The sequence below is a fragment of the Pempheris klunzingeri genome, chromosome 6 (genome assembly GCF_042242105.1).
Source record: "Pempheris klunzingeri isolate RE-2024b chromosome 6, fPemKlu1.hap1, whole genome shotgun sequence".
NCBI lineage: Eukaryota > Metazoa > Chordata > Actinopteri > Acropomatiformes > Pempheridae > Pempheris > Pempheris klunzingeri.
In genome coordinates, this window is record NC_092017.1 from 2,607,153 (window position 1) to 2,631,553 (window position 24,401).

Sequence of the window (24,401 nt, forward strand, 5' to 3'; positions counted from 1 at the left end):
CACCTCAGTGACCTTTGACCTCTACTTAGCTGATGCTGTGAGCAGCTTTAGCCTGCTGTGATGTTGTCTCTAGTGTTCACTCCGTCTGAAGTCCTTGTTGCTTCATTGATACAGCTCCCCATAGCTGTGACCTGTGATGTCATAATGATGTCATGTACCACTCATGGGAGGGGGTCCTGTCTTTGGGGTGTCCCAACAGAGATCTTAAGGTGGTGGTTTGTGGGAGGTGCTGATGCCAGACAGCAGTCCAGCCTGGTGGGGGAGTCCCAGCAGCTCCATCTTATTTCTAGCACTGACAAATGAGCCTACGACTCCATTAACTGATGAAAAGGGTCAAATGTTGTAGAAAGCCCCAGAAAGCCCAGTAAGTGGGCCTTGAGTAAGACTAGAATCAAGAGGTCAAGGTTTGCTCCTGGGCTTATTTTTCGGGTGATGGGGACAGGATAGGCTCTGTGAATGTTTCAGACAGCAAAGAAGACATTACTAGAGAAGGAAGAGGGGAGGAATCTGATGAAGGAGAGAGGGAACAGTGAATAATGGAGTGACAGGTGGAAGAAATAGAAAACAAAAGGATAAAAGGGCAGTGGAACAGAATGCAGCAGAGAGCCGGCTGGCCGAGCTAACGGGGAGAGCAGAGAAGATGTAGAGGTGAAGGTAAATGTAGCACTGTTCTATTCTGCCGCAGCCTACCGGGTGGAGGGTGTGTGTGTGTGTGTGTGTGTGTGTGTGTGTGTGTGTGTGTGAGTCGGGGGGGGTTACTGCCGTTGAGCCCGGAGCTTGACGCGGGACGTTTCTGGTTTCGAGCACCGCGGATTTACTCCACCTGGCACGCGCACGATGATGGAAATGAATATGGAATGATAACGACCGACAGCGCAAGATGGGCAGGCGTTGAGCTCAGCTTAAACCTCCCCCGGTGGCGGCTCAGCTTCGAAATGGTAGGACATACCGTGTTCCGGTACAATAATGTGGTAGTGTCCCTTCCTACTGCTGTGCTGTTCCGTGTTTTCCAAAAAGACGCAATGCGAGGAGTTGAATGAGTAACATTAGCTACGCAGCAGTAAGTGGAGCAGAAAGCGGCAGCAGTTGAATCCATTTCCCGAATAATATCAGCAAAGCTCCTCTCACTGTTTCTCTCCGTCATTTAGTTTGGAGCGGAACATTATACTGTAGTCCGATACGTCACGTTTGCCAGCGAAGAGAATCTGTCGCTAAATTTCATTCAAAAATATGGCAAATAAAATATCTGATGCACGCCGGCGAATAGAAACAGCAGGCACAACACAATGTGTGGACACTATGGAATTCTCAGGATCCACTCTTAAATTCGGCGCACACACGACACGCATAACACCTCACACTTAAATGCAATCTTAACTTTTCCGAGCCTGGTCGCCTGCTCTTCCCGTTGGAGTCTTCCAGCAAACACACTGTGCGGGGCGGAAAGCAGCCGTGTCAAACCATTAGAAAAGTTGATATTTTGTTGACATTAATTTCTATTTGAGCATCATATGTGCGCCGAATTTGCCGAAAGACCACCAAATAGGAGACTATTTCACGGCTCGCGTGAGATAATTAGTATGTCTCGCATTAAGCAGGTCAACTTTAAACTCCCACAGTTTTGAATGAAGTTTGGATTAACGTCGCATCCGTTCTGGAGAGCGGGGCGTATTGGCGGTACAAAGCTTCATCCCACCGGCAAATGCGGTTCCCGACCCCTGGCGGCGCTTTAGCACACGGACATCATGCCTAAGTGTGTGTGTGTGAGTCGCGGATGGAAGTTGTGGATTTTTTGAGGATTTTGAGGAGGCGCGTGCAGCACAGGCCCTTCCTGTCGCTGCGCGGGACGGCGGTAGGCCAAATACAAGTTTACCTCCAGCCTCCTCCGCTCGGTGTGTGTGTGTGTGTGTGTGTGTGCGCGCGCGTGCGTGCGTCTGTGCGCGTGTGTGTATGTTAGTCAGCAGAAAATGGCCGCAGTTAGAGCCAGCGGCCCGAGTTAGTATGACAGGCCGAGAGAGGGCCTCCTGTCCCGGCGTGCAGCTGGAGCAGAGATCCGCTCGGACCAACAGAGCTGCAGCGGGAGGGGGGCAGCTCTCTGCCCCTCTGGACCAATATTCCACACTCACTGCTCACGAAGAGAAGTGAACCACTTGTCAAGAGTTCACAAGTCAGTCAGCCCCCCCCATCAGCTCCAGATCCATCAGATGTGACTTCTATTAAACCCCCTGAACCCACCCTGTGCTGAAAGGCTGAAATAAAAGGCGCCTGCTCTCCATGCCCTGATGTGACCGTGTCTGTTTGGATGCTGCTCCAGATGAAGGATCACACAACACTTTAGAAGCATGTGGCCACAACTCCAGTGAATATGTTCTATTTATCATATTTAAAGTACACGTGTGTATAAAGATATGTGTTTTTTAAAATATCACACCAGTGTGTAAATACTCACAGAGCCTGCCATAAAAAGTTCTAATCCTATGACTTGGATTATAATCCAGCGAGGTCATGAGGTAACTAATGAGGTCTGTAGCACAACAGCAGGCTTTCAGAGACAGCAGTGCCATATAGATGAAACAGTGTGTGGAGTAGTTACATTTGTTCATTATTGTGTTTTATGTTCAAACATTAGCAGCTTTTAGCAGTGGTAGCAGCACGGCCACACACACACACACACACACACACACACACACACACACACACACACATATATATCTTCATTTTTAAAAATCTTTTTAAAGTAGCCTAACAACTATCAAAGTAATGCAGTGGATGATTAGTGCAACATTGCTTTCTGAATTATAGTTAAGTGTAAATTAGCATGAAATGGAAATGCCAGTGAAATACTTTAACTTTGTATTTAAGTGGCCCACAGTGTTTTTTGGGAGCACATCACAGCCTGGCATGGATAACCGTGGGAGTGGCGACCTAACTCTGTGAAGGTGGAGCTGATGAGCATCTTTAGTATGCACACATGATATTTTCAGAAGTCCTGGTCTGTTCGGCCTCACTGTCCCACAGACCGGGCCGCAGCAGCCCCGTGGCCCCCGTGTGTGAGCGTGTGAAGGCCGCAGAGTGGATGTGGAGCTGCCGTCTTCTAACCCACTTAGACCCGGGAGGCGGAGTACAGCAGCTGCTGCGGCTTTAAGCCCCAGTCGTTTGGGATGGGCTGAACTTATAACGTCATTTCACTTCTCTTTCTTTTATTCTTCGCCCCCTTCTCTCCTTCCCCTCTCTAAATGACACAGCCCCCGTGCTCCGTTCCACCTACGGCCATATCTCCTGAGAATGATTATTCCGAACTTTCTCTCTGTGTGTTTCACCCCGCGGGCCTTTTTTCCGGCGCCTTAACTTTTCTGGCGTGTCATCATTTCTGGAGTTACCGCGGCAGAGTCATCCGAGGCTACCGCAGCTCTCACAGCTCTCACGGCTCTCACAGCGGGATCCTTAGAAAGCCCGGTCCCAGGAAATGAGCCAGAGCAACCGCTGCTGCAGAGAGCGCGTTCAAGTGTTGCTGGAACAAATGACGCCGCTGTGGACAGTGAACATCTCAGCCAAGGGATGTGTGTGTTAGCGCAAAGCCTGGCCTGATTCAGCTCCTCCTCATCAAAATGATGTTTTCTCCTCTCTCCCTGTCTCAGGTAAACCGCACTGTGCTTCCCTGCGCCTCCCGAACGGACACTGTGTTGATTAGCTAATTCAGTGTGCATGGGTTAAAGTCATGCTACAGTAGCTACAGTAGTTAGCATTGTGCAGAACAGGGCAGGCGGTGATGTGGATCAGAAGAGTACCAGGAGCAGGTAGACAGGGTGAAGGGGTGGAGAGCTCGTCCCCCTGGCTGCACCAGGCCTGCTGGACGGGGACTAGAATTAACGTGCTTATTAGCAGGGGCATGCTGAGAGGAGTGTTTGGAAGTCAGCTTTGGTTTGTGTCTACATGTGTTTGTGTGCCAGTGCTCTGCTTTCTGTCTCAAAGCTTGTGATAGCAGCAGAGTTTTCCCACTCACCTCCTTCCTCTCTCTGGGAATGCTGTGTGACAGCCTATCAGTGCTGCTGTTGACTTGATCACTATTATGGTTAATTACTGCTGCCGCCTGTACTCATTTATCAGTGTTCCAGTGCTACTAGTGTTTAGCTCAGGTATAGTTGATATTTTATTTTAGCTTTATATGACTATTGTGGCTACAGCTACACCTTTGATCACTCCCACAATCAGAAATGCTTATGCCTCTATCAAGGCTGCACCAACCCGTCAAAGGCAGCAACTGAACCCAGGATTCCCTGGGGGCCTCCGAATTCCCAGATTTTATGCATGTTAATTGATTTTGGCTTGTATGACTGTGTGCAGACTTGTAAAGGAATTTTACCACAAATTCAGTATCAACTAAAGGGGGCTCTGTATTAGCTATACAAGCCAAAGTGAAGCCCGGTTGTCTTTTGTATCATAAATAGATGATACTTCTTACGCAGGAGGTCAGGGAGCATAATGACCAAATCTTCAGTATTAACATCTTATGCCAACAAAGATCTATGTGATTATGTGCACAGTTCCAAATTATTTAGTGTGGAGCTCCTCTTCAAGAGAGCTGGACAGCCACTTAGCGTTGGTGCCAGTTTGTCCCAGTGACCACTCACATTATTGTGGCAGACATGCTGTAGCTACCATTGAGGTCCTCTAGGTCTGAACCTGTGTTCTACCTGAGTTTTTTTTTTTTTGAATGAAAGTGATTTCATGAATGATAGGATCAGTGGATATCAAGTGTTAGGACAAGTGCAATACAATTGGTTGATAAAAGTAAGCAAACCAAGTGCTGATGCAGATCTCCCAGTAAAGTGCGTCTGCTGGGATGCCGACAGAAGAAATGACATGAGTACATGTGAGCAGCTCTTCTCAAACAGATGTTTGTCTGTGTAGGTTGTGCAACTGGCTTATATCTGCTGCTGTGTCGACCAGTACTTCATGTTATTTTACTGATCAAAACAGCGTCCACTGATGAAGTTAATCTAAAAACTTTTCATTTAGTTTAGCTGTAGACTGGGACAAATATGAACTTGGCACTCTAGAGTCTAGTGAGCCCCCTGTGAGTGCTACAGAGAGTCTGGTCTTGTCAGGTCAGACTGTTTGTTGGATTGGTTGGTGGATTTTAACAGTGCAAGTATCACACTGCCTGCTCGGTCAGCTAACTGGCATTTTAGCATTTAGTAAAGTTCTTCTCAGTTATTTAAATAACAGTAGAAACAATAATGATATATAGATAAAAAATGTAAACTAATCTGATGTTTTAAACATGGCAGTGAAAACATCCCAAGCCTTCTGGATCTTGTTATGACCATAATTTCAGTATATAAAATCGTAGAGACCATAGAATTCAACTTTAAAGGGCAGCTTGTAAGAGACAGGACAGGAGAGGAGATGCAGACACAGAGGATGATAATACAGAGACCAGAAATCAAATGTGAATTTAAGAAAAAAACTGGAAGCTGGACTGCAGGATCTTGTAACAGGTTGGATTTTGAAAGCTTGTGATGTCATCCCAATGTAAAGTCTATGGGCCTAGTGGGAAAGCGTGGACACATACTAATGTACATGTGCAGAACAATGTGCGCTTGGCGAGCAATTTTCATCCAAGTGATCTTTGAGTCCAGTGTCCATTTCTTGTTGGAACCATGTTGCCTCTTGACTCTTTCAAGTGAGTTGATCTTTTTGTGTTTGTTGTGCACTGTGAGTTTTCCTAGTGTGCTTGTCCAGCCCAACACAGTAGCTAGTTAGCTGTTAACAGCTAGCACTTAGGGACTTGTTAGTTAGACTGAGTCAGTAATGGGTTAACAAACTTCCAGGTATTGTACCTGAAGCATGCCTGTGTGATTACGTTGTACACATTACGTTGCCATAATGTACATTGTGGGACTTTTTTTTTTAAACGATTAACATGACACAGCAAAGTCATTCACCTGACCTCAGTACACCTGAGCAGGTGTTTCACCAGCTGAAAAGCAGACTGAAGGCAAACGTTTCAGAGACGGCTGTAGTCCTGACAGAACATCACCGGGGAATATAGCAAGTGTCTCTGTCTGATGTCATTTGATCGTAGACCTGCACTACACCATATTAAAGTGTATCCTTCTGTGTAAACTGTTTAAAATGTTCATTAAATTGTTCACAAAAAGCTACAAATCCGACACAGTTTGACCTGTGCTGTCGTAAAGTTAGTTTTACAGTGCAGCATGTTGGCCGTTTGGTCTGTGTGTTTTCCAGATTTACTGACAGGATGTACGAGCACAGACCTTACATGTGCACTAAAGGGTGACTAAGCCAGACCCACACTAAGGTTACCATGTTACTAAGACATCTGTACACTGAAGCAATAAACAAGATTAAAGGTTCTCTATGATATCTCAGCATCTCAGACCAAAACAAATGTGCCTCTTAGGATGACTCATGGGTGTTTATTAAAATGTAGTACATTTAGTATGTCAAAACTGTTTTGTGGAATGTGTAACTTTACCAAGTTGATGGGGATTAACACATTGACAATGTATACATTATTTATGACACAGCATTTTTAACAGGCTTTTGAAGCAAAGGATTCACCGACGCCCTAATGTTTCAGTTAGAGGTGAGTCTGAACACAGCACATTCTGGTCTTCAATTGGATCATTCACAGCTCAGTGAAACTCCAGGAAACATGCAGTACTCCAGCAGAAAGGATATTAGCTAGAGTCAGTGAAAATCAGAGTTTCAGTACAATCATCAATACAATAGATGAATTTGTTAAGGTACAGACTTTCAAAATGCCATAATTGTAACATGGTTTAAGTGTTATCAAATATGTTTTATATCAATATAAATTAATGGAAATTGCCAAAGATTTCTAACATTGTAAATGCATTCCACAGAGTATTGAGGTGCTCAGAATTTACAGTGGAGCTTTGTGACAAGTCACAGGGCTTTGACCATAAACTACAGCCTGATCATTGGGGTATGGACAGTGTGATAGGTTGGAGTGGAAGAGAAAAGAGTCTGGCAGTTACTCTGATCCCAGTTCAGTGCAGAGATGCAACCAGCTGTGGGTCTCCGTGCAGGTCAGTGGACCTGCTTTGGTTTCTGCTCTGTCTGGACTTAGTGGGACTAACTAAACTCCTCAAAAGTTTGGAAACGTTATTTCGGTCAATTATTTCTCCCCTTTAATAATACTTATTGGTGTTGTATTATATATCGTTGGAAAGCCTGATTAGTCACCTCTACAACGAGTTAGAACTTGTAAGGATTGTGCTTCTGTGGAATGAGCAACACAGCTAAACGTGTGGGTAGCCCCAAATAAATGTGCCAAAATATTCTCCTGTTGGTATTCACTATTGATGTGAGCTGCTTGGTGGATTGGATGATTGCACTCTCCCACAGTAATAAGGACAAAACAACACATAGTGGCCATTTTTACTTTATTCATTTCACACTGTCAGGGACCTCAGTAGCGTGTGGAAGATCCATACGCAGCCACAACAGCTTGGCACCTCCTCCTCCTCATGTGTACAGCAAGCCCAAGCTGATCCCACAAGTGTTCAGTTGGGTTGAGGTCTGGACTCACGGCAGGCCATTCCATCCTCTGTGATGATCCTGGCTCTGTGGAAATAATTGACTGAAATAACGTGTGTGTATTGAAAGTTGTATTAGAAATATTAGAAAACTCAGGCATTCAGTGGTCAGAGGGTGAGGGTTAGTGTTTTCTACAACTTGGTTCCCTTTTGTATGGTTTGTAGAAACTCAGTCTTTTACTTCAGTTACTTGTAATAGAAAGTTAACCCAGCACCCTATTTTTTTGTTCCAAACCTGTAGTGCTAAGACTCTAACATATAACTTTAGTAGTCCGAATCTATTTCTCAGTAGATGTTAAGCACAGTTTTCTTTTTCTCCTCCTTTGACTTTTTAAACATGTATAGTCTACTTAGTAATTATTAATGTGGTCTATTGTTCACTAAACGTATATGTATGTATGTATGTATGTAAGTGCATTGACCTCGGAACTGTATCAAGTTAACGCTCAATTGAACTATACATCCTGAAATATTAAATATAAAATAAACTATTGTGGGTTGTCATATAAATATACCAGGCTGTTTTGTGCTCTTTACATTTATATTCAGTGAGGATAAAAAGTGATTTATATGACAGCAGTTAAATTTTGTATGCAAATATGGTAAAGACAGAGTCAGACGCCTTGTGTAAAGCCTCCTCATGTTGATGCTGAATGGCAGGTGAGGAAAGAAGTTGGGTATTTGCTACAGCATGTTGCCACTGATTCTTGACCTACTCAATCACACCAGAAAATGTGCGCTATGTTAAGGAACACTAGAGCTGTGGATGAGTAGTAACAAGTTGATATGCTCTGTTGTGATGCACCATTTAAGTCAGAGAAGCGTGCAGTGTGCTGTATGCAGTGCACTGTATGCAGACTATTACTCAAATAGGAGTAAGAGGAAATGTTGTGTGCTCCTCTGTAAATGTCTTGACTTTTTAAGCTATAAACCAGTGTCTCGGTAACATATGCAGCTGAAACCTCTGTAGCAGTAACTGTAGTGACAACAGAGCACAGTGTTCTTCAGCTGTACTGTATAGTATGTGACACATACAGTACATGTCCGTGCTGCTCATCCCACATCTCATTCAGTCTCCAGCACCTTGTCCTCCACTGATGGCCTTACTAGTGGAGCTGCGTCAAGCAACTAGCAAAGGGACGGATTATTTCCTTCCCTAATATCATACCACAAAGTCTTACTTCTGGAGGTCGGGTGGAATCCCTTTTACTCTAGTGTAAAATAAGTAACAATTTCCACCAGCTGTTTCGAGTAAGTGCACAAAGCAAACCATTTTCATAACCATAACTACAAGTGTTGTGACTAACCATGATAAACTGTTCACACAGTGTTGACGTTCCACGAAAAGTAGACATGTATGGTCTGGTTTTCCAGTAAGTCCATTATTTGATGTTCGCAAATTCACACTTTGGATTGTCTCATACTACACAAACAAATGTCACAGCAAATAGCAACACCACCAGCCAAACAAAAATACGGCTAGTGGAATGATAGAATTTAAATTTGGGGGATTTTGTTTTTTGTTTTTTTTTTAAAAAAACTTTAAAAATGTTGAAATGTCTTAATAGGAAAAGACAAACAAGAAAAAAGTGTTTTGCTGTAGGCCTATGCAAGTAATGGCAGTTAATAAATAATGAATGCAGGTTTCAAGTCAATTGCTATTAAATACACAAATAATTCAGCCTTCAGGGGTGCAAGCTGTTCTTAGTACACTTTGTGTGGAAAGGTAGCAAAGCAGAGCAAAAAACATCAAGGGAGATCCTCTGTTCACATGTATGGCAGACATGGGCACACTGGCTAGAATTGTAGCAGATCTCTGCCAGCTTTGATAGACTGCTTTTTCTCTCATGCATGTGGATATTGGACCACGGCGCATTACACGTGTTGCAAATCTCCCAACTCTCTGTGCACACTAAAGCAAGCCACCTAAGCAGTGCTGAGAAAACACCCTTAGAGTACCTCTTTTTGACCTTTTCTACCTCTTTTTTAGAGCCTGTCGTAGTAGAGCTGCTAGCTACAGCATAGCTCCCATAGACTGTATATGAAAATGGATGACATCTGAAGCCATAACATCTCAATCGCTCCCTGTTGGCTGGCTGAAGGTTACAAACTTTCATGTTAGTGACGTGGGCCAAACTGAAATAATCAAACATGTCAAGTTCATCTTTCACAAAGTTATTTATGTGATGCTGTAAAAAAGGAAATATGATGCCATGATTGACAGCTAGAAACTTTTTTGGCATATGCGCCACAATTCCAATAAGTCTGAACATGCACCGTCTTCAGCCTGGTATCCAAGTCTTACAATACAGAGGCCTAAATGGTGCACGGACTTGCCAGTACAATATGGCAGCACCCATTTCTGGGATGTTTTTGCTTTATCTCTGTCCAACCCTCAGGAAGCTGGTGCTGCACTTGGAAGCATATTAGCTTAATGGGCAAACTGTGGAATTAAAACTATGGAGTCTGTGACGTGGGGTCCAAAAGGATTTTTGCAATAGACTTAACACGCTGATAGAGATATCCATCATAAACCCCAGAAAATGATTAGTTTCGCTAACAGAATTTGATCCATTGAGTCCGATAACACTTCTAATGTCTAAATGAGTTGCACAATTAAATCATTTTATTGTCCTTCAGGTTAATGAACAGCCAAACAGGAATAATAGCTGGCTTAAACGAGGGTCCTACCTCCACCGCTGTATCTAGTGCTTTAAATACATCCATGAATTTTTGTGCAGTGGGGGAGAGGAGATGTGCCATTCATCTTTATATGGAGTCCATGGCAGCTACGCCCACGCAGTGACTCTTAAAGAGAGAGTTCAGTCATTCTTAGGTGGTTCTGTTTTTACAGAATCTCAAACTCAAACTGAGGCCAACATGAGCTGTATAAGCTAATTATAGATCATTGAATGATCACTGGTACATGTGGTAAACTAATGGTACAAGCAAAATAAATAGCCACAGCTGATTGAATTAAGTATCGATTGATAACTGGATGTTTAGGGTGTTTCTACATGAACCAGAACCAGGCATACGCTCATCTTTATGTGTGGATGTAATCTGTTTGGGTCAGTGTTTTAGTTGTGAAGTTGTATGTGGGTCGTTGTCTGTTTCCAGTGTTTCTTCGCTCTCTTGTGTGGGGTCATTGCTGTCTCGCTGATGCTTCCCTTAGCTACCACATGTGATGTCATCATGATGACGTCACACACCACTCCAGTTTCAGCTTACATTGGCTAATGATGAGTTGTGAATGTGCTTGGGCTTGTGTTATACTTTTGTAGTGCTCCTGTGAATAGCACTCCATTCACGTCTTAATTTGCTGCAGTACTCTGTCACAAGGTTTTTATTACCATGCACCACGGCAATTTCTGACATGTTGCAGATACAAAGGGTCAAAGTCTTTCTAGCTTGATCACCCTGACCAGCTCAGTCACACTTTATGGTGGCTGAATGCTATACATTGTTGCACTTCAATCTAATGCTGTTGATAAGATGATGCTGTTAACCAAAAGGCAAACTCATTTTTGCACTGCTGTGCTGAGACTGTAGAAAATTACTTGTACACCTGCAAAGCCATTTGTCAATATCAATATTTTTTCTATCTTGGCATTTAAAATGAGTGACCACAGAGAGAGGCAGAGGGAACAGAAAGTTAACTTACCAAGATCCTCAACCGATGTTACTGGTGTTTTTCTATATTTTTCTTCTTGGCCAAAGACCAAAACCACCAATGTGTCTACCACCGTCTGTGGTACTCAACCCTAAGCCCACTGGTTCCTGCTGATAATATAAGTCTTTAAAAATTCCTCACAAACATATCATTTCATTTCACAGTGGGAAATAGTGCATTTGGGGACAATCTGCAGTGGCCCATCGATGCAAATTTGGAGTGCTAATAAGTATTTCCAGCAATAATAAAACTCCTTTGTGTGTGCTCATGGTAATGAAGGAGCACGTCACTCAGCACAATGGTGTGACTTGACGTGCCAACAGTGGAGCTCCATGGTACAGAGGAAGTAGTACTCATGTCTGAGCAGGTATAGTCATTATATAAGGATAAATAAGTCATTGGATGTTGTAATGTGTTTAAATTTAAAGCTTTAAATTCCACTGGGGAGGCATGAGACAGAGGTAAAATACAACACATCAGCGTGGCCTTTATTGTTTTCCCTCCAGACCATAAGGCAGCATGAGACACACCAACAGCAACCCCTACTGCAAGCATCTAGCTGTCTTCTATACCCTCCTGGCTGCAGGTAATTAGGTGGGACTACCACCATGCCACGTTAAATACATACAGAACATAAAAATAGACTTTAAAGAATAAACAATACATAAACTAATAACACATACACTTAAATGATCACACATACTAGCCTTTTTTGCTTCTGCTCCCCCCTGTCCCTCATCGTAATGGTTTGCCTCCGCCCCCTGCTTAAGAGACAACCAGAAAGAGGTGAGTACTCATTGTTTGACTGGCAGTTTGAGCTAGCTTGCTATTTATCAGTAAAACAGTAGAAAAACACAAATGCTTTATCCCGAGCTGTGACTATTATTGATCAAGGTTTCCTTCCTCGGCACAGGTAGGATGGTCCATCTCTCTGGTTGCCTTTAACCTCTTCTGGAGCTTCACCAGCAAAGACAGTCCCCAAATGTTTTGCTAACTAAATAAAGACTCTAAACCACTATGTGTGTGACTGTCTATCAAATATCACTGAAATGCCATGAAGCACACAAGGTAATGGAACCGCTGGTCTCCATTACATAGTGATACGGCAAAAATCTCCAGTATGCATCGGACCAGTCTACCATGCCTATAGTTTTCCACAATGCAAAGCCCTTATTGTCGTATGAAAGCCATGTAAACTGTCACTTACATTACATCGGCAGTCAACCAGAATCTGTGTCTGAAGAAATCTGAGGAGAGAAATTCACTCATATTAGATCTACAATCTGGAATTCAAAAGTTTGTTCCAACTTTTAGAGACTTGTAGATTTTGCATAACTGGCTTGATTATCAATCAATCAATTATCAATTAAATGGAAGTTTGCGGTGCATCACAGCATATATTTCATATATGTGGCTGTGGCTCAGTGGTACAGTGGGTCGTCCATCAGTCGGAAGGTTGCTGGTTCGATCCCCAGCTCCTATGAGTCAGCATGTCCAAGTGTCCTTGGGCAAAACACTGAACCCCAACCTGCTCCTCAAGCAGCTTCAGTGTGTGAAAGAACAGTCTCCTCCACTTAGATTCCTCCTGAGTGAATGATGTGTGAATGAGGATGTGATGGAAAAGCTCATTGAGTAGTTGATATAACTAGAAAGGTGCAGTACAAATGCAGACCATTTACCATATGTTTTCATATATATTGATATGTGATGATATTAGTTTGGGATATTTGTTTTTGTGCATCAGTAGTTATTTTAATATCTAATTTTGGTGTATTTGATATTGGTCATATATTTCTAGTTAGATTTCTAATATGCAGTCAGCTATAGTTTTCATATGCAGTTGCACTCAAAATTATTCAACCCCCATTGCAAATTGTATTGGCAAAATGTACAGACTTTCAGCTGTGTTCAATGAACAACTCAAACCAACTAATATTACATGTGGTTTCTCCAAGTTCAACACAATATGCCACTTTTAATGACTAATGCAGTCTCAAAATTCTTCAACCCCTTCTTGACAAGCATCTTTAGGACTTAGCAGAGCACCTTTTGCTGTTATGATCTGCTGCAAACATGATGCATATTCAGACTCCAGGTTCTGACAGCGTTCCTGAGGAACCTCTGCTCATTTCTCATGGCCAACAACCTCCAGCTCTCTAATATTCTTGGGTTTGCGTGCTGCAACCACCTTCTTCAAACCCCACAAGTGACTTTCTATGGGATTGAAGTCAGGCGACTGTGACGGCCACTCTAGTATCTTCTAGGACTTCTCCTGAAGCCTTGATGGACTTTGAGGTATCACTGTCCTGTTGGAAAGTCCAGTGATGTCCAAGTTTCACCTGAAAACCTGAATAAGAGGTGCCTGAACAAGATGCTTTACAAAACCAACTATACCTTGCAAGAAATCAATATAACAGTTTCATACTGCATTCTACTATGAAAAGCAGTATGCAGTATGGGAACAATGTGCATTAGTTTGTAGTTGGTGGTTCTGTATACAGCTCTTGTCTTGAAAAAGCTTTTTTCAACAACAAAATGCGTCTTTGAAAAGCAACATTTTAGGGGACAAAAGGCTGCAGTGATGACTCGTTTATTCTTATCACCACGTAATGTCTCTACAAGAGATAGATCTTAAGATTGGAATTATTTCAAATACCATTTTTGATGTTGTTAATGGCTAGCATTTTTCTGCAGTATCCATCAGGTGTACAGCCAGTAACTAGCTCTATAACGTTGTTACGCTTTTTGTTACTGTTGGAGTCTACCTTTCACCTACCACAGAAAACTCTGCTGTAGTTAATCACTAAACTTATAAACTAAACATTTATCACAAGTCTTCCTGCTTGTGACCAGAGTGGATCATTGGTATGATTATTTGGGTCAGGGGGAGTAATCTAATCATTCCTTGTGTGCAGTAAATAACATTGTTTCAATTATTAATATGGGTTATTATACCTGATATACAGATAGTCCATTGCATGTTAGGTTCTTTGTCCAATGGCAATAGCTTTATGCAATATTCCTCTCTCATTGAGGAAATACAATTGCGTAATTTATGCTGTCTTTATGTTGCCTAGTTTTACTTATGTATCCACACCTTGCTGATGGAGCAGACATTATCTTCTTTATTTATTAGATAAAGCAAATCAAATGGATCTGATTCATTTGCACTTTTGTGTACAATGTGAAACTCTAAATAATGGAGGCCATGTTTTTACAAATACAGTATTTTAAGTCCAAGGCAGATGAATGCTGGCTACATTAGTAGTTGAAAGAATAGTTCAACATTGCGCGTCTATTGGTGTCTTTGTATCAACTTTGTATGAAACTCACTTGCGGAAAATTTGCTTAGAGTTTGGTGGAAACACACCTTTACTTTCTCTAGTCGTTGATTCAGAAATCATTTGATGTAGAAAATGTCAAACAGTTGTAATCGGATTTCATACATTACACATTAACATGTCAAACATACATTAGATTAACAATGCAGGCAGAATATTCATAACACTCCCACAACAGGTGTGCCAAATTCAGCAGTGTGGAAGCTTCCTGTAAGACTGGGGGTGAAAACATAGCTCTATGGTGGTATTCTGCTGGAGCCCATGCTGCATGTTCTGATTGTGTGTGTACTGTATGTGTGTGTGTTTGTCTGTTTTCTGTCATGTAGGATGAGTTCCATCCGTTCATTGAGGCTCTGCTGCCCCAGGTCCGTGCCTTCGCCTACACATGGTTCAACCTTCAGGCCAGGAAAAGGAAGTACTTCAAAAAACATGAGAAAAGGATGACTAAAGAAGAAGAGAGAGCCGTCAAAGACGAACTGTTGGGGGAGAAGGCAGAGGTGGGATGGCTAGGTTCAGTGGTGAATAGTGGAAATAGATATCTTTTTGTTTTGTATCACAAATCAAGCAGCTAAAATGAGGGTACCATACTTAGCGTTAAACGTACGATTCAACAAATGAAAGACATGTTATGTGTTGTGCTGTTTTTGATATGCAGCAACATTATTCATTACAGTGTATTAATGACATAATTGCCATTACAAACTCATTCCGCTCCTAGGTGAAACAGAAATGGGCCAGCCGTCTTTTGGCCAAGCTAAGAAAAGACATTAGACCTGAATGCAGAGAAGACTTTGTCCTGTCAATTACTGGGAAGAAAGCTGCATGCTGTGTCCTGTCAAACCCCGACCAGAAAGGCAAAATGAGACGCATAGACTGTCTCCGACAAGCTGACAAGGTAAACTAAATCCAGCTTAACAGTACGTGTTCATTTCCAGTAGTTCTGTTCCACAGTTCTTGAAGGCACACTTTAACACTGAAGATTGAACATTATCTCATAGATCATTTCTCTTTCTGACCTACAGCAGCTTCTACCTTGACATTATCCTGCACCCTTAAAGCAAGGCAGAGCCATAGTTGAGTAAAAATCTAAAGTTAGTTAACAGTGCAATGGAATTCAGTGTCACATGTTGGCAACTACCAATATGTTGTTGAAATGACGTGAAACATGTTTGATCACAGTTAGCAGAACTTCAGCAGCACATTCAGAGCTGTGTTTACAGCTATCGTGGTCTGTGTGAAAAGCCTTGACGGCATCACCGGTCATCAGCGGTAAATAACGCGTGCTTTGATACTGAACGATGCCCTGGACACAGACATCTGGTCTCATACACATCAGGTTACAATATCATATGATCTGATTTATATTATTTTGCATTATGAGCTTCACAGATCTGTTGCCTGTACCAGCTTCATTCATTCAGTGACAGTGGTACTAACTGTTCATTTAGCACGTGGCTCAAACGAAAAAGTTGCTGGAATATTTGGTCAACTTACAGGCTCAATGTATAAAAACCCAAAAGCTTCTCTGGTCTGACACACACAAATACAGAAGACTCTTAATGTTGTTTTTACAAGAAATGCTGTGTTTGGTCTTTTGCAAGGTGTGGAGGTTGGACCTGGTGATGGTCATCCTGTTTAAAGGAATCCCATTGGAAAGCACAGATGGAGAGCGGCTGGTGAAGGGAGGCCAGTGCTCCAACCCAGTCCTTTGTGTCCAACCTCGACACATCTCTGTCTCTGTCAAAGAGCTCGACCTCTACCTCGCTTACTATGTACAAGAGAGAGGTATGTAGCACACACACATTTGCACGCTTTGATGTACTGTCTATGTTCTCCTTCATTTGTAATTGTGGTATGGCCCTGGATGTATTTTTTTGTTCCAAAGCGAGTGAGTGCTCTGTTTCTGCAAAGAACTTTCATTAATGCTGCTACCCCCCTAGATGAGGAAGCAACAATTGAGATAAAATATACTACCGGTAAAACTTGAGTAATGGCTAACTACAACGGAATGTTGCCGAATTATTTGAAGACACAACTGTGAGAGGTTGTGGATTCTACTGTCATAGTTATGTAACACACACACACACACACACAGATATTAGTTTTGTCTGCAACGACACATCATAACCCTAATTTCTCTACCTGTGATATCATCACAGCAGGTTTCCAAACAGAGGGGAAATGTTCTACACCTCAGTCAGTGTCATCACTCATCATCATCAAGTTAAAAAATATGATTGTAAACTGAAATACTGCAAATCAAATTCAAACAGATACATAAAATGATTTCCTCACGTTAATGCCTAGATGGATGGATGGCAGCTTATCTTCGTCATAGCTAAGTATCATTATTCTATTAATTACATTATGTTCATTAATAATCATCTAGAATTGTTCAGTCTGTCTCACAGAGATACATTTGGTAGACTATCTGTGTGTGTGTGTGTGTGTGTGTGTGTGTGTGTGTGTGTGTGTGTCAGCCTGTGTCTGTGTGAGTGTTGATTTGGGTTCCCATGTTATTTTTAGCTTTGCTGCATCTCTCAGACCAGGGATCCAGTGAAGAAGACCTAGATTTGATTTTCCAGCCAGGCTAACAATAAGCAAGCTAGCACCTTTGACTTAACTTCCAACAAGAGAACAGTGAATAGCAAAAGCTGTGCTGTTTGGCATCATGTGAAAAAAACACAGTGCCATCACCATTACTATCCCTACTAAACTACATCACTCCTCTATACTATTTAAGTACTAGTGATGTTGGATATCTTCTGTGGCCATGCTTCTTTTTAATGGTTTATCTAATTATGACTTCAGGGTGGAACAGCACGGATCTTAAGTTGTTAATCTTAAATTGTTAAGTACTGTCGCCCTGTGATTTTAAGAATTTGGCTAGGTGAAGTCCCACTGTGATGCTTTTGGTGGTCCTATTCTGGTGTGCAGGCGAGGTGGATTCTCATATCTGCTGCTAACCCCCCTTTTTATCCACCTCCTCACTTATAAGATGTGCTCTGTGTGGGGATGTTCTCACCGCTCATCCTTTATGTTGTCAGAGGTGGTTAGAGTACGCATTGAGATGCTAATCTGTGCTGGTGGGCTTCGTGTACACTGGTTCTGCTTATGTCAGCCTGTACATGAACAGTGGTGGCAAAGAAAACAGTTTTAGATCTCTTCTTGTTCACTAGTGGACATAGTGTATCAATTGAGCATAAAAGTTTGTGACCCATGAACACCTGAGCCAACTTGAGAAGGCCATTAGAAGTGCTTGAAAGCTCAGTTAAGCAGAGGACCTTTGAGCTGAGATCATCTAGTTACATACTCTGTTGCTAAAAGTCAACAAGAAGTTGAATGAAACCTAAGTGAATTAGCCTACATGAACATGACCACAGATGTTAGGATACTGAGAATCATGTCTGTCTGTTGGAAATGCAGGTCGTCTTGATGCCTGAGGAAGAAGGGCAGTGTGGGAAAAAGGAAAAATAGAAGAGAATATGAAGTAAATATCAAAATCAAAATGGCCTGTCTGTGAAATGAAAGTTTCCGTATAGCTGAAACACATTGTTAGAAAAGAAACGAGGGAGAAAGGCGAATTCATTGTATGCTGTAATTATTGAACCAAGGGCATTTGAGGATACATGCTTCATTCCACATCGCAGGAGTTGAGAACAAAAACATGTGAAAAGACAGCAGAACAAGGAGGAGACAGCACACAGGAGGAGTGCAAGGGGAGAGGGAAGGATTGAAGGAGGAAGAATGGAAATATAGCAGAGGGAAGGCATTAGGACACCTTTTAACAGGTTCCAGAGAAATGTTTGATGAAGTTTGCTCGACCTGAATAGAGAAGAAAAGAGAACTAGTAATGCTACAGAAGGAGAAAGGTTAGCTGTTCTTCAGACTGCTACACAGTCTGACTGAACAACCACTTTACCACTCCATTATTGGATTCTATAACTTGTCTTGTGTGTGTGTGTGTGTGTGTGTTAGTGACACAGAAATTGTCTGTTTTGTTCTCCTTTCTCACTGGTCGCTTTAAATCATGTGTAAGATCATGTGCTTAATGTAACTTCGCGTTCAGTCCAAAAACAACTGAGAGAGAACGCAGTGTTCACATCTGGTTTTTATATTGTGGCTTCAGGAGCTGTGAGAGTTTCATTCAATAACACAATGAAGCAGCAGTTTGAAGGAACAGAGCAGCACGAGTGCTCAAGTGACACCAGTGTCATCAGGTTTCTGCAACAGTAGATAAATCAGAATAAACATGATCAACAGCCAGCCAGGGGAACAGAAGAGGTGTCGCTGCAGGATGTATTGAGGGGGAGCTCTGACTCATAGTGGCATACCAGTGTCAGGACTGTGATTTTAATATTGTGGTTGTAGATCAGCAGCACTCACTCTCACTCACTCTGTGTGACCTGAAATTATACTGGACACACAGTGTTTCCCCCAGAAAGGTTTTCAGGCCCGGTGACAGGAGCTGATAGAGATTATGTGCGGGCACCAAATTTGAACCATTTAAACACCTGAAACAAAGTGATCACAAAACTAGAATTATTTAATAAATTGCTTTTATTTCAAACACATTGTGCATTGCTGATGGCTGCACGTTAACTTGGCTTGGAGAAGAATTTCACCATGGCGTCGTGGTGAGGATATCTTCCCCCATTGATGGAGATTTTCATCCAGACTGCCCAGTTCTGCCCTTGCAGCCTGTTCCTGAGGTCATGTTTCACCTACCAAAAGTCAAGATTTGTCTGTTTTTTTTAGAAACTTCTTCTCTAAAGACTGACTTATATTGCTAAAAATAATGAGTTGTGTAAGTTGTTCATGGTGGAAAAACCTCTTTCACAGTTCACACTGCTCAGAGGAATGATGAGCGCTATGGCAGCGAGCTTGCTCAGGCAGGGATAGAGCTGACCAAGCTCATCATACTGTGATGCCAGCTCTGTCATGACATCAAGCTGGTTCTTGTCTTACAATTAAATAAATCAGCAAGCAAGGCACGTGAATATGAGATGTGATAAGGGACAAAGCTAGACTCTCACCTTCAGCCCGCCAGTCAGAAGATGTTCTTTAACCCCTTGAAGGTCCTCAGAAATAATCACGTTAAAGATCCTTACACATAAATGTGTATGCATAAAAACAAGCCATAAAAATGTTAAAAATCTTTCTTTTTTTAAAATTTTTTTAAAATAGTTTTTTAGACCAGCATCAGCCCTAATCATACATATCAAATTTTAATTAGTTTTTTAAAAAATTAACCCTTAAATTGCCATGTTTTTGTCATGATGCGCATCATTTTATGGTCTAAAATACACAAAAAATACATGAAAAAAATTGAGAACTCTGAAAAATTCACCATCTTGCAAAATTATAAGCAATATGCATGAAAAACTGATAAAATATGCTAAAAATAAAAATCATAACACACTAGAAAGTGCTGAAGACCCTCAAAGGGTTAAAGGAAGACCATTCCCCCAAAGGTGTCTGCTCATCCATAGGGGGGAATTTGGCAGCAAGACTCTTCGGGTGACTCACAGGATCCTTTTGGTCTGGGTTCCCAGCTGCTTGTGGGCCCAGTGCACTTGAGTGCATGCAGAATGTGCAGTTGTTGGAAACGCTGATTCAGTTGATGTGTTGATCCATCACCTAATTTGTTTTAAAGAAATATCTTGTTATATTGTGCTACAGTTGTGGTACAAAGAAAGTTATACTATGCTGATATTCTGATATATGCTGAATCCAGAACACATCCTGGCCACTGTAGTCAAGAATGGCTGGCCTCTCCCTCCCCCCTCCTCTTCAGCTCTGATGTTCAGCAGTCCCAGCCCATTGGGATCATCCAGGCCACGGTGGGGTGTGGCCATGGCTGAGCCAGGAGGCTGATGGTCACCTGCCTCCTTAATCTTGTGAATTGTCTCAATTTTGACAGGTACCTGAGGGAAAGAAGTTACATTTAGTATGCAGAGTGACATCAGCACACCTAAATCAGTTGTCTTGTTTAAAAAAAAAGAAGGAGGGAGAATGATCTTACTTGGTCTTTCACAACGAGGAAACATCCTACTTTTGGAAGACCTTCGACATTTTTGCCAGATGAGGCAGCACATCAGCGTGCTGCTACAAATCGGTATGTGGCACAAAAAGAGTAAAGACCTTTTACCACAGGAGACGTGTTCTGCTCTGCCTCCTCTGCCTGGGCCGTCAGGACTGCAGGGAGACTGCAGCCCGGTGCTGAGAGAGCCAGCGTATGTCTTTGATGTCCCATGAATTATTTTGGTGGAAATGAACACATTTCTGGCACAATGAAAAAATGAATATTTGTTTTACCTCAACCTTCAGATTATAGATGCCCAAAGTTGTGGCTGCTGCTCTCAGGACTTCAGTTCTGTTGCAGAAATACAGGTGAAGTTGCTGCGGGTGGTCCCTGAACGTCTTCATATGTGGTGTTTACCAAACAGGTGCAGCACTGTGCACTGTTACAGGCCATGGCACGGTGTCACCAAGTTGTTTAGCCACACCATTATGGCGTCCTATTTAAAAAAAAAGAATGAAAGAGGACAAAAATTGTATTTGTAAAAACATGTTGAGTGCTTTGGAGTGGGGAAGGATGTGGTCAATTTACCATCACTGCTGCACCATCGGTACCAAGACCAAATATGTTGTCCTTCAGAATGCCCTTCTGATTAGTGATGTCATGGATGGCGGTCACAATGGTGTCAGTAAACTGAAACTGACAAAAAGCAACTCCCTCTCTGTCAAGGTAATCTGAAATACAGTTGTTTTAGAATTACATACACAGACATTTACTATTACTGACAGGATGCATATTTGTTAGATTTCAAACGGAATGAATCCATGTTTTATGTCCCATTTAAAAAGTGTATCACTTCACCAAACATGCACGTCTTGCTGTTTAATTACAGCAACATCTGTGCTCTCATCAAGTGTGAGCCCGAATGTCTGGGAGTTTCTGATGTCTTCCAGGAAGTGACTCTAGTTTAATTACAATAGAATGACAATTTAGCTATTATGATATGCATATAGTTACCTGAAGTTTGGCAAAATAGTCACAACCAAGCAGCTGTGCTAGCTCAAGGAGAGCTGGACAAGCAATGCCATGCTTCACCAGCCAGTAAAGGCATTTAAAAGCCCCCCCCCACAGCCTCATGTTCAATAGTCAGTACTGGCTCAAATGCTGCTGTAACGGAGTGACCTGGACAATTAGTAAATGATTGTAGGTATACATAGTCAAATTATCACTGAAATCAAACAGTGGGATTACATTTGACCTTGTGACCACAGGCCTGGAAGGCTGCGGTGTGGTGGTCCGACATCCCAGAGGGGATCTCAGTGATCACCCTCTGGGATGATTCTGTTTTGACGGCCTGCTTATGATGACGGCATAAGAGACAGAACATTCCTGTAAATAAAAATTATGTCAATTAACCCTCACTTTTTATCTATCTACATAATTATCAGACTTGATTAGAAGAAAAATGTCGCATCTCAGTTTGTTTTAAAACTTGAGATCAACTAATTCAAACCTACCATGAGGAATGTGGTATAACCAGGGGCTAGACTTTTGGTATTTTGGGTTCCACCCAGATTTGCGATGTTTGCTCATCACATCGTCAGCGACAATATTGCTAATGCTGCGAGCCCTCGCTGTCCCCCACACCTTCTGCTCCCCCATCTCTCCCCATCCTCTCCTCTCACCTGCTGTACTTTTACTTGGCTCAGTGGTTTTTGAAAAACTGTTGAAATGTCATGTTGTCCTGTTCCTGCTAGCCTCTTAATACAGAAACATTGTGGATATATGAGAAATGTACTTCCTCTGTATTGGAGAATGCTGGGAGGAAATATACAGATATAAAACCAGCAATGGTCCAATCCATCTTTAGGTTGCACTGCAGCATCCATTCAAATAGTCCCGGATTAGTTTACTAGTTCATGACAGAAGGAGGGTGGGGGGCGCACAGAGGAATTAATAAATAGCTTACATGACGATATTTGGCATGTATAAAAATTATTTTTGGCCTGTTGATGGCCTGTAGAATGGTTGGGGAAACACTGGCTCTCTGCCACTTCCCCCTGTGTAAAATGCAAACTCATTATTTACTCTTTCTATGTTCAAAATCATTCTTTTCCACATGGCTGAGCAGCCTGATACACAAGCAGAGCTACACAGTCACAAGTACCTTGTTAGTTTCCTGAATGATCACCTGCACACACTGTTTAAAATGCCCCACACCCACACTCACAAACACTTGTGAGAGCACTTGAGACCTCACAGAAACATAGGCATATTGATTGGCTGTGTGTTTGAAAGAGTATTCATGCACATTCCCAGCACACATATTCTGTGATGTGGTGGAAACAAGTCTCATAGCAGTCTTTACATTTTGTGTCTGCAGGATTTGCAAATGTGTTTCCCTGCTGTTGTAGGCTTGGTTGGTAGTTCGACTGTTTGTCTTGCATAGAATATTGGTGACACCAACCAGTGCATTGGCGGATTTGATTTGATTCACATCTTCTCATTAACCCTTTCTCATAGCAAACATCATAACAGGAGGAATAGAACTGAAGCCAGTCCTCTTAATGATGGCCTCTGTTCCAATGTTCCAATACGACATTAGTGAGCCAGCCTGTACGCTACCTGGCACTCCTGAAATGAACGGTGCCCTTAGTAATGCTAAAGGTCTGCTATGAAAATGGTATGCAGTAGCAAAATGTGTTACTATGTCCTGCCCTCTACTGGCATAACGTGTGTGGTAGAATCTGAAGGATATAAAGACCTGATAATGTCAGGCAAGATTCCCAAAAACATTGTTTGATCCATTCATCACTTTGTCCGTCTTGCTATCTCTCCAGAGGCAGAGCAGAGCAGCAGTCCCAGTCGTACAGGAGTGGGCTCTGATCAAGAGGACAGTCGAACTGCCACCCTGGGTAATGTAAAGGATCTTCCTGGACGAACGTCCTCTTTCTCCGTTTCTGTGTAGCCTGGTTACAGAAGAAGAAAGACTGGTCGATAGATAGATCCCTTTCTTCATTTATTGTCTGTTACTTGTTTTGGCTTTTTCAATAATCTGAACAAATTACTGATGACATAAATTGGCCATCAACTCAGTTGGATGTGATAGATGGTTAACTTTGCCTCTAGATATTCATTCATTATTCCGTATCAGCAAGCAATTGAATTGACTGCTGCTGCTCTAGACTCTTATTCTCACACACACACTCACACACTCACACACTCACACACACACACACACACACACACACACACACACACACACACACACACACACACACACACTCGGCTTTAGTGTCTAACTGCTGTTGTGCTTCTACAGATGGGCCAGAGTTCCAAGAGAGTTTTGTGACATCAGGGGTTTTCAGTGTTACAGAGCTGGTCCAGGTCTCAAGAAGTAAGTCTACTTCACCATCATGTTTAGCCGTTGTAACACCCACCCTTTGTTTATGAGGTCACACAGAGCATATCACGTCGGTGGACACCTCAGGGTGGTGCTTTGACTGCAGGATTGGGCATGAGTTAAGAAAACTGCACTGACATTACAACACTATGGCCATCGGATTTGGGAAACATGAGTTTCCCGGTCATGATTTTGACTTGGACGTTGATGCAGGCACTGTTTTCAGGTCAGAGGCTGATAATTACTGCCATATGATATGAGCATGGCTCAGCATTCATTGCATATTTTGGAGGGAAATTTCTCCTTGGACTTGGAAATACAAGTGCAATTTGATGCCAAAACAGAAATTGCCATGTGATATGCAGTAACACAT

At 42.3% G+C, this 24,401-nt stretch overlaps 1 protein-coding gene across 4 annotated transcripts in view; it reads left to right on the plus strand.

The window, feature by feature from the left end:
- The first annotated feature begins 787 nt into the window (after nt 1-787).
- Nucleotides 788-24,401, plus strand: part of nfic (nuclear factor I/C) — a 36,777-nt gene continuing 13,163 nt past the window's right edge. For 2 of the 4 annotated variants that reach the window (XM_070831964.1, XM_070831966.1), the window contains exons 1-6: nt 3,436-3,562; nt 14,936-15,100; nt 15,322-15,498; nt 16,205-16,388; nt 23,466-23,540; nt 23,948-24,022. In XM_070831964.1, coding sequence (XP_070688065.1) covers nt 3,467-3,562; nt 14,936-15,100; nt 15,322-15,498; nt 16,205-16,388; nt 23,466-23,540; nt 23,948-24,022 — 772 coding nt within the window. In that variant the 5' untranslated portion in view covers nt 3,436-3,466. Of the gene's footprint in view, nt 939-3,435; nt 3,639-14,929; nt 15,101-15,321; nt 15,499-16,204; nt 16,389-23,465; nt 23,541-23,947; nt 24,023-24,401 lie in introns of those variants that run through there. The other 2 variants (XM_070831965.1, XM_070831967.1) reach the window with 2 other exon arrangements.